The following is a 12,019-nucleotide window of genomic DNA, read 5'->3' as shown; positions in this document are numbered from 1 at the left end:
TCAAAAGTAGTAAAACTTGTATTCAATTTTGCTTCAGTTTCTTACAGTATATAACACTTCTTTTATAAACTTTAAGAAACTTATATTAATGTGTTCACTTGGCATTACTGTTAACCCCGATTTGATTTGGATCGGAATAAATCCACGTATATGTTCATTGCTTGTTTTATTTCGTACATATTTTGTAAACATCTGGCAAGACACGAGTGTTGTCAATGTGCATCCATGCTTAGGTGGCCTTATGCACCGTTTGTTTTGTTATTCTAAATTTCTGATTAGACTTTATCAGAATACTTTTCTACGTGTTTTCTTGAACATTTGTGAATATGGGTCACATCAGAAAACTAGGTCACTTGGTAAAATCATAGGAGTTTTTATTTCATGTTATAAATTCAATAGTGTGTATCCAAGTGTTATAAAACTTTGTCAGAATACTTGTCAACATTTGTGAATATTGTTACCTCAGGTCAAAAACTAGGTCACTAGGTAAATTCTTAGGAAGTTTTTATTCCATGTCATAAATTCAATAGTTTTTATCCAATTAAATTGTTATATAACTTTGTCAGAATTCTTGCCTTCATGTTGTCTTGAACATTTGTGATTATAGGTTACCTCAGGTCAAAAACTAGTCACTAGGTAAATTCTTAGGAAGTTTTTATTCCAAGTTATTAAGTCATTAGTTGGGAATTTTTTATGAAATTTTATCAGAATACTTAGCTATATGATGTCTTGAACATTGGTGAATATTAGTCACCTCAGGTCAAAGACTAGGTCACTTGGTCCAATCATAGGAAGTTGTTATTCCATGTTATAAAGTCAATAGTTTTTATCCAATTGCCATGAAACTTTTCAGAATACTTGTCTACATTTTAATTTGAACATTTGTGAATATGGGGTAAATCAGGTCAAAAACCTGGTCTTTTGGTCAAATCATAGGAAGTTTTTATTCCATGTTATAAATTCATTATATTTATCCAATTGTTATATTACTTCAGAATTCTTGTCTACTTGTTGTCTTGAACATTTGAGAATATGGGTCCCTACAGGTCAGAAATTTGGTCACTAGCTTAAACCATAGGAAGTTTTTTATTTCATGTTTCTTAGCCAATAATGTTATCCAATTGCTATGAAACTTTGTGAGAATACTTGTCTACATGTGGTCTTAAACATTTGTGAATATGGGCCACCTCAGATCAAAAACTAGGTATCTAGGTCAAATCTTAATTGTTCAATTTTTATGATTTTTTGTTAAAATACTTGTCTACATGTTGTCTTGTACTTTTGTTAATATGTTTCAGCTCAGAACAAAAACTTGGTCACTTGTTCAAACCTTAGGATTTTTCCCCATGTCATTAATGCAAATGGTTTCATCAAACCTTCATAACATGTGTTCCGAGTTTTTGTCTGCATTGCATCTAAGGCTATCGTGAATATGAGTCATCTTGGGTAAATAATTGGAATAGCTTCTGTTGATTTTCATGAAAATTGATATGGTAATTTGTATAAACATATCTTTGAGAACTATAAATATAGGTCGTCTCGGTTAAAAAACTAGGTCACTAGCTCAAATCTTAGGTTTGAAAAATTGCGTCGTCAAATAAAAAATCCGGCTTTATTTGTTATGAAACTATGTCGGGAAATAATGTAAAAAATGAAAAATACCTCGTGTGTTTACCATACCGCTGACAACCCTGGAATCCTTTGAGCTGGTGCGCTGAAATGGGAAGCAAGGAGTAAAAAGTAGTAATATTATTTGTCTTGGATTAATGGTTCATATCGATTCTCGTATTGGCAATGTGGTATAGCAGCTCGTGTAAAAAGTGCATATATGAATGCAATCTAAATGGAAATTTATGAAAAATAGCATAATTTTCAATGCATTATCTCACAGTTATCCCGATCAGCCCAAACGGACACCGAAAATTAACAAACACGTGCTATTATTTCATTGGCTGGGCAGTTAGCGAATGAGGAAATTGATTTGGCATAAAAACCCGACGACCTCTTGCGGTGTGGGATTATCAACAACAAAAAACGTAAAATATAAACAAGAAGGACAAACGAACAATTCAGCCTTTAACTTTCTGTGAAATCGATGTTTGATAAGTATAATGTTATCGAAAGTGATATTTGATCCTTTTTGGAGATTCTGACAAGCCATTTCATTAAGAGGTAGATGAATGTTTGTGTTTCAGATGTGTACTTGAGTTTACAGAAAGTATTGGAATATATGGGGGAGAATCTGCGGAACGTTAACTGTGTTATATATGCTTATTATTGGTTTGCAGATATTACAGTCGTCAGAAAGTATTGTAAAATAAATATCATAGTTATTGGAAATACGTGAGTAAATTGGAACTACATGATTGAAGAGGCGATAGAAGTACGATGAGTCTATGCCACTGTTGTTTTTCAGGGGTTGAAATGCGGAGTGGTCCTACTGACGTTGTAATAGCTAACGGAACTAAAGTTTCAATTTAATCAAACGAAAGCAAACTTGTGGGAGAACTTAACCATCACATTTTACAGTGATTTATAAAGGTGACATAAACAACTATGCTTCAATCGTAGCTACTTCGTTTAAAAAATATGTGCACTACAGCAGTTATTAAGCGTCTGAAATGATACTGAGTTACTGTAAGTTATATACAAAAACTTCGTTGCAATCTAGCTTAAACCGTATCCTTTTATCAAGGGTGTGACAGGAACAGTCATCAGAAATGTCTGAGAATGATTATTCACATTACGAGATATACACAGCTGGAAATCTCATATGGAAGGTCGTCCCGCCAATACTGATCATATTCGGAACTGTAGGGAACAGTCTTTCGATAATCGTGCTTACCCGGAAGTCCATTCGAACATCAACTACGGCCCTGTTTTTAACGGTTCTCGCGTTTTCTGACCTGTTAGTGTTGTATACCGGACTTCTACGGCAGTGGCTGATCTATCTTTTTAAGACGGACGTACGCCATGTGAGCGTAGCGGGATGTAAAATAAATATGTGGCTAGTCTACAGTTCTTTAGATTTTTCCGCATGGATTTTAATAGCAGTAACAATAGAAAGAGTCATTTCGGTTTGGTTTCCACACAACGCGAAGACAATATGTACGAAGAAAAGTGCTATGGCTGTTATCATAGCTATTTGCGTGTTACTGTTAGCACTCAACGCACATATACTGTATGGGATGGGTTTTCAAACAGTTCTCAAAGAAACTGGTCTTCCAGAACTTGGAAAGTGTCTGGAGGTCTACGACGATTATCATTCATTCTTCAACAAAGTATGGCCATGGATTGAACTTTGTGTGTTTTGTTTAATTCCATTTTTTGTGATTGTTATTGGTAACAGTTTGATTTTATTGAAACTAATTAAAAACCGACGCAGAACCAAAACCGCGATTATGCCTTCTATATATACAGTTGCGCGGGCGAGGGTTGGAGTATCTGGCGCCTATGGAAAGCAGTCGTCAATGACTGCCATGTTGTTAACGCTGAATGTGGTGTTCCTGGTAAGCACGAGCCCTGTGAGCATCTACAACATCGGCTACCCGCACTGGATATCGGGTGCGTCCCCGCACCGAGTGGCAAAGCTTGACTTCTGGTGGGCAGTGGTCAACATGTTCATGTACACTAATAACTCTGTTAACTTCCTTCTATATTGTCTCAGTGGAAGCAAATTTCGGCGAGAGGTTTTTAGAATATTTCTCCGAAGACCCAGCTGTGTGGACGCGGAGGGGAATTAAGTACACAGAAAGTACACGAGAACGCAGTTCGAGTCCCAAACATCAGAACCTTCACGCTCCCGATCAGCTATCAATTCACCATAAATATAATTTGCGCGAGCCTTTCCGGCGGCAACAAATACGGCGCAATGCACAACAGTCACCCAAACATGGCACTGACCCTAACAAAACACAGTCGTGCGACAGAGGACGGGGCTGTATAAGATGATAAGTGGTTTAAAATGTGTTAAGCTTTTGTTTTGATTTAAACCTAATAAAAAAAAATACCCAATGAAATTCTGTTTATTTTGTTCATTTTAGAGGTCGCTAAGCCTGTGCATGGATTATGTTGTGCAACATTTTCAACCAAGCACCAGTTTAAGACAGATATAAAACATATTACAGACACTATAAACGTTTTGCCTTTAAATTTCATAGTGATGAAGATAACACAAACAAAGCGTGTGCTTGCAACTTGAACGCGAGCCAAATAATTTACAAATTGCATTTAATACAAAATATGAACTTGTCTGTTGTGTTGTTTTAACGTTCATTTATTGCCATAACGTTCCTGTCACCGTCGGTGTCTAACTTGAACTAGACTTATCACATGAGTAATAAGATTACCCCATTGACCAGCTGTTGAAACAGGGTGACACGCATACTGTAAAACATACAAAGGTTCATAACACTGTGAAAACTACTCAAACAAAAAACATGCTTAGGTCAACAACCACTAGGCTAGATATGAATCACTCCTGTTAAGTTTTGGCCAAATACGGCCACTGTTTTTTGCAGAATAAGTGACACAAGGATTTTAAGTGTCTTCGGTGGCTCGAAGTAGAAGAAAGGTGTATCCCTACCCGAGTTCAGGATAATTTACGGAAACGAGATTTACCGTTTCCAGGGAAACGAAACATTTTAACCAAAAATTATGCAATTCCTTTTTACCGATGTTTGTGGTAATTAAATGCTAAGCTTAAGTCATGGACATACAAACTATGGGTGAAAAAAGCTACAGAAAAATGCATGACTTTCAACTCTTTGAATCGAAGAAACACATCCATAAAACCGAAAAACTGAGTTTAATCATTCATGACATTAACATAAAGGTGTGTTGAACAACACAATTCGCACCTATGTACTCATGAAATTTCATACCATTCTTGCGCTTATTCAAAATCATTTCAGAATTTTTAGCATTAATATTATTGTAAAAATTCTATGTACGTGCATTCCATTTATTTAATTCCATTTATTAATAAGTACTACTTTCCTGATGTAAATCAGATGCGTTTTCCGTATATTGTGTCCGAACTTCAAGACAGTGTCCGAACTTCGATGTATATCCCAACATATTTACTACAGTACCCTTCTCAAGTGCAGTAATGTCAGGTGCGTCCATGCTTCCCGGTTCATTGCTTTGAGTGGAAAACGTCCTCGATTCGGTGAGTATTACCACTGTTTTCTGTATGTTTCAACGATAATTTTTAGAAACGAACTTGTGCACCGAATGAAGATACTCGTTTACGAAGACGCTTGTTTTAGATCAAAATAATGTCTGTATTAAAATATCTCGTGAAAACAATGCACGTTCTTACTAGGCTTCTCGACTCACTCAGTTCATTTTTTTGCTTCAAAACAACTATTTAATACCGTTCTCTTGCGTACAAACCCCACCCGATGCTTTGTTCTGGGCAATAACAGTATTGCTATTGATTTCCGAATGCAGACAGCCAATTTTGGAGTTAAATCGGCTCATTTACGAAAATGCTTGCTGGTTCATTCGATACATTTTTAAAACATAAGTTCATCCCAAATCTGGAAGAAATATGGCACATTAAAATAACGAGTAAAAGGCGTCGATTGTTTTTAAAAATTCATGTATATGTACTATACAACGTCTAAGAAGGGTAATTTTGTACAGGCAGTGTATGTATACCACGTGATAAATTACGCTATATGCTACGTCGGAAGGCAACATTTTGCTTAAAATGAAGACGTAATTCGAAGATAACTTTTCAATCATTACACCATCTTAAATGAAACAAAGAGCAGTCTATGCCACCTAAGGAGCCCCGCCTTCCTTGTATTACCGGAGTTTGCTAAGGTGATTAGTTTCAACAAACGCTTCGACAAACCTGTTTCCAAAATAATGTTTTGACAGTGCTCCGTCAGACGGCCGTATTGTGAAAAGTTTTGTCGACGTGTTTTAAGAAACTAAACTCTCAACCAAACACTGGTAAACGGCCGAAGGCGGGGCTCCGTTAGCGGCGTAGACTGCGCTATATTTCATATAAAATGGTGAAGAAATAGGAAAGTTATATTTGTTTAAAGTCTTCATTCGAAGCAAAATTTTGTTTTCGGACGTAGCGTTTACGGCGTTATTTATCACGTTATATACACACACTGACAGGGCTCTCTACTTAAAGTAGAACTGTCATTATTTTTGGAGGTTATATAGTAAGTCGAGACGCAGTTACACGTAAATGTCTTTACATAAAACGAGTTTTATCAACTTAGGTTTAACTTACAACATTCAAGACCTTAAATTGTTCACTGTTTCCTGCAGGTTGTCTCCCTTTTTATTTCGATCGCCAAAGTAAACATATAGCACACTCTTTAAGGTAAACTCTTAGTTCCTTTTCATTGCTATTTCCTAAATAATCCACAATTTTACCTAAGCAATTTTTAAAGGGGCTGTACTCGTCTCCGTACAATGAAATAGCGAAAAAAAGAGAAAATTGTCGAAACCTGACAAACTTTGTATCGATTTGTACAATGCATTGAAACTTACTAACTTTAGTACCACATAGTTCAAAATTAATTTAATTTTCGCAGTTTTGTTTAAAAAAAAAATCAATTAAAAAAGATAACCAGGTATGTCTACCTAGTGGAATTCATTCCCGTATTGCATGATTGGCTAGTTGATGTCATCACGTGATATTACCAATTTAGGTATATAGCTTAAATATTCCAACCGTTTAGGGTTGGTCCGCCCGGTTAGCTCAATCGGTAGTGTTGGACTCTGAATCACGGGCGGACCAGATCACTTCTGTTGTGATTGGTTATGAAATCCTTTCAACGACCATTCGCACTGTACCACTGCCCCTGGCATGTACAGAAGTTGTCAGTTCCTTGCAGAGGTAACGGCACCTAGTACTGGTTCAGCCCAGGATGAGTGTGAGGTGGTTGAAATGTCACTCTGGGACCGTTCAATGTGCTCACGCCGGGACCCGGAGTTTAAACTACTTGCACCACCACCGTAGGGTAAGCCTTGGACAATGGACTGCAATTTTGGCGACACCAGTTCCAACCCGGTCTCCAATGCGATTTTTTTCTCTACAATTATGATATGAAAGAGTAAAACATTTGTTTAAAATTGTCCTAAATTCTTTACAGAAAAAACTTTTTGGTGCCAATCTGGTATATAGTCCCTTTAATTTATAAAGAACCTCTATTTAGATGTTATCATCAAGTATGCAGAGTTCATTTATTATGTCGTTTATATTGACTACCTTTAAGCGTCTTGTTTTTGTCTATTTAGATTCATGTTTAATCTCTTCTTTCGTTTCATCTTTTATTACCTGAAAATATAAATTATATATCTGTACACCCTCTTATTTAATTAAATAATTAACAAAATTATTTTTTATGAAAAACTAAAACAAAACGACTGGTAATTCGGGTAAATACAGTGTGCCATAGATCTTCCAGATTTGGGATGAACTTAGGTTCTAAAAATGTACAGAATGAACCAGCAAGCATTTTCGTAAATGAGCCGATTTAACTCCAAAATTGGCTGTCTGCATTCGGAAATCAATAGCAATACTGTTATTGCCCAGAACAAAGCATCGGGTGGGGTTTGTACGCAAGAGAACGGTATTAAATAGTTGTTTTGAAGCAAAATATGCTTTGAGTGAGTCGGGAAGCCTAGTAAGAACGTGCATTGTTTTCACGAGATATTTTAATACAGACATTATTTTGATCTAAAACAAGCGTCTTCGTAAACGAGCAATTGCTCTTCATTCGGTGCACAAGTTCGTTTCTAAAAATTATCGTTGAAACATATAGAAAACAGTGGTAATACTCACCGAATCGAGGACGTTTTCCACTCAAAACAATGAACCGAGAAGCATGGACGCACCTGACATTACTCCCTTGCTTCTTCTAAAAATACGATTTTAAAAGTACTTACTTGAAGCTGAGTTACAAGGAACAAGTTAATAGTTTATAGAATGTTTGCCCACCAGAAGGCAGAATATCACCAAAATACAATCCATAAGTGCTAACAATTGCCATTATATCACGTTTAATGACTAACGAGAAAAACGTCTTCCTCTTAAATTTATCGCGCGTGACAAAACTGTTGAGAGGCTAAAGACTACTAATACTACAAACAATAAAAAACGCATTTCAGCAGTTACATCCCTTCTTTTTGAGACGTATATTCTTTGGAAATGTTCTTTAGTTAATAAAATATATGAAACAATACAGATATGCGACAACGGTCTTTAAATTTAAAAATAGAATAATAGTTTCGATCATGTGATTCTGGTGCGGATAAAACAATACATTTTGAACAAATGAAACAAAGGATAATTACGTGCCTACCCGAGGGTCGGAATGTTCGATTCGGACGAGAAACACATGATTTATTTTTCTTGCGCTCCTTGTATGATGTTTTTTTGTGAAAAAGCATGTAGAAAACGTGTTTGTACATTTCACGAAAAGAACATGCAAAATTATTTATTGACGTCATGACGCGTATTAATTTTAGAACAATTCGGACGTCAAACAGTAATTCAATAATTGCGCTTTTAGCATATTTTTTCCATCTCCGTAAATTACGTTTCCGCAAAACACCCTACCAATGGGTGGGCGAACCTATCTTACATGACACTTATATTCTTACACGGTTGAAACGTTCGGATATCCAGGTCAGGGGTGGGAAAAAACTTGTTCTTTTTAGAATAATCATTATTTCAATGCGTTGTCGCGCATTTTTTTGCTGTCCCTCACTGAAACAATTGGGCTCAAATTCAATGGACCACCCAACATGAGGTATGAATGATTGATATTTTTTAAGGAATCAGTTCCGATATTTTTTGTGCATTATTCAGAATCTATCAGGACTATCCACGATTGTCATTGGCCCACACAAAAGTGCAAACACCGTAGTCATAAACAGCCTTTAAAAAAACTCCTCGATTGTCATTGGCCCACACAAAAGTGCAAACACCGTAGTCATAAACAGCCTTTAAAAAAACTCCTCGATTGTCAATGGCCCTAAAAATGCAAACATCATAGTCATTTTTCCCTTTGTAAATTGTTTTCTATTCCATCATACAGATTTATATTAATGCATAATGAGTGTGATTGCATTTGTTTAATGAAGTAAATTGATTGTTAACAAATTACTCTGTGTGTGGCTGCGTCTAGGGAGCAGCGCCTTGGAAACCAAAGTGCCCACGTCGATGGATGCAGTCAGGATCCATGTCGTATTTCACCGTCAATTCTGTTACATTGCTATATACTAATTAGAGCACATTCGGAGCTCCTCGGTCATTTTTATCGAAAACAACCTCGAATGTATGCCGGTACATCAGTAGAGGTAGTTCGTAAGATTTTGAATTATATTATTAACAAGAGCTGTCACAGTATGTGACGAATGCCCTCGAATGTGACACTGACCTATGAACAAGGTCAGTACATGAAAACTTGATCTTGCCTTTACTTGTCAAATACATATGGCAAGTTATTTTAAATTGTGTCTGAACATAAAAAATACCGCTCATTCTTGACAACCTATACACTCTTATGACCTTATATTCAGCATTCCAGTGTGCATAAACACTAAGTGTATCTTTCACCTTAGAGGTAGGGACATGGGTATTGCACGCGACACGTCGTCTTGGTATGTCGAACACATGTGGCAAGTTATTTTAAAATCTGTCAATAAAAGAAAAAGTTACAGCCCGGGCACGACAACCTATACTCTATGTCCTTATATGCAGCATTCCATTGTGAATAAACACTAAGTGTGACCTTGACCTTAGAGGTAGGGACACGGGTCTTGCACGCGACACGTTGTCTTGGTATGTAGAACACATGTGGCAAGTTATTTTAAAATCTGTCCATACAAGGGAAAGTTACAGCCCGGACACAACAACCTATGCTCTATGTCCTTATATGCAGCACTCCATTGTGAATAAACACCAAGTGTGACCTTGACCTTTGAGGTAGGGACACGGGTCTTGCAAGCGACACGTCGTCTTGGTATGTGGAACACATGTGGCAAGTTATTTTAAAATCTGTCCATACAAGGGAAAGTTAGAGCCCGGACACGACAATCTATACTCTATGTCCTTATATGCAGCACTCCATTGTGAATAAACACCAAGTGTGACCTTGACCATAGAGATAGCGACACGGATCTTGCACGCGACACGTTGTCTTGGTATGTGGAACACATGTGGCAAGTTTTTTTTTAAATCTGTCCATACAAGGAAAAGTTACAGCCCAGACACGACAACCTATACTCTTTGTGCTTATGTGCAGCACTCCATTGTGAATAAACACTAAGTGTGACCTTGACCTTAGAGGTAGGGACACAGGTCTTGCACGCGACACGTCGATAATGTCGACCTTCGGGGACATAATTAGATGTAGTGTTTTAGCTTGTATATGTTGATCTAAGTTTAAATTGATTGCCAGTGAAGTGTATTGTTGTAAACATAATTAAGATTCCTAAGAGTTAAGTCATTAAGTTAAACTGCTAAATTGAAATTACTATGCAATCTACTTGCAGCGTAGATAAAGTGTACCCGTTTCTGACATTGAAAACCGTCCATATACATAAAGAGCTTGTTTTCGTAGAAAATGGCCGAGTTGTTTCGAATACGTAAATCAAAGACAAATAAAGGTCAACATGTCAAATATTGTATTTCACACCACATTTTTATTTTTCTAATGATATACAGAAAAGAGACATGGAAAAACCATTTATGCTTACTTCTCAATTCTGTAAATATGTACTTAACTGCTAGTAGGGCTAATTCAAGATGTCTCATATTTAAAATATTACTAGTATCATGATTACTTTGTGAGTAGCTGTCTCCTTGCTATTATATGTGTTTTTAACTTATTATATGATCAAAATAAATACTTGTTAAACCAAAGACAACTTTGCCCTCGGAAAATATTGAATTGATTATTAGAATCAGTTTGTACATTCCTATATACGCAACCGCTTTTTAATGTTTTAAAAAAAATAATTATTGATTACCACGCATTGAAGTGGTCCATTAACATTTCAAAATGGTGTAACATATTGTGAAAAAAGCATCGCCTCGCTATCAAAACATGAAGTAGGATCCTTTGTGTCAAATAACTAACTGCTTGTATTAAAAATACGTTTGACAGGAGCAGAAATCAGTTTAAGTAATTAGGCAGTAGAACAAAGCATAATTATTCTGCAGAATGGCAGTTCGACTTGTTAAAAAAATCCAAGCTTCAATTACAATCATTTCGAAAGTGGACGTCATCGCGCGTCCAAGTTCTTTTTCCTTATCAGGAAGCACAATTCGACAAATACTTGTACCAGAATTATCGGCATGTGACTAAACTACACTTGAGTGAACTATAAATATGTGTACCAGTTTAACTTTAAAGGGACTAATCACCAGATGATACAATTGCAAGAAAAAAAACTAACTTAAATATATTGTACGCACTGAGTCTTCTTTACTGACTTCTCATATCGACTACGACACATTCAATTTCGCAGTTTTTGAGCCTTTTTCCAATTCGAAATTTACTGGGTTGTCTACCTAGTAAGTGTGTAAGTTTAAAATAGCGTCTGTATATCTATCCACACTCATCATGTGACTTTCAAATGCTAAATATTCACAATTTATGACTTCCCAAAAAGACGGGCAATGCAAGTACAAAACTGCTGCAAAACAACGTCGACACAGACGGCAGATTGACATCGGTGATGAAAATTGATCAAAGGAAACATTTGAAAGAGATTAACGCTGCTGACAATGACAGCGAGTTGGCTTAAACACTTATTGACAAGTTATGCACCAGTCAATTGTACCCCCCCCCCCGGTCCGGGGAATAGCGGGGACTTAGACTTTCGGTCCAGCCAACCTCGACTAAAAACCCGCCCGCCCTGCGGAGACGAACAGATGGTAAAATCCCAGCCAAATGCCCCCGCACCCCAGGGATCCTAGGTAAGGCCCATTCCCCGCTATATTTAAAGCGAAGACAAAAACCACCGCATTCAAATA

At 36.7% G+C, this 12,019-nt stretch overlaps 1 protein-coding gene across 1 annotated transcript; it reads left to right on the top strand.

Annotated features, from left to right (window-relative positions):
- Positions 1 to 2,720: 2,720 nt before the first annotated feature.
- Positions 2,721 to 3,743, top strand: LOC128210508 (FMRFamide receptor-like). Its single transcript, XM_052914857.1, has one exon. The coding sequence runs from the start codon at positions 2,721 to 2,723 to the stop codon at positions 3,741 to 3,743; it is 1,023 nt and encodes a 340-aa protein (XP_052770817.1).
- Positions 3,744 to 12,019: the final 8,276 nt, after the last annotated feature.

Source organism: Mya arenaria, chromosome 12 (assembly GCF_026914265.1).
Source record: "Mya arenaria isolate MELC-2E11 chromosome 12, ASM2691426v1".
Taxonomy (NCBI): Eukaryota; Metazoa; Mollusca; class Bivalvia; order Myida; family Myidae; genus Mya; species Mya arenaria.
Note: the sequence above shows the minus strand (reverse complement) of the source record. Positions and strands in the feature narration are given on the sequence as shown.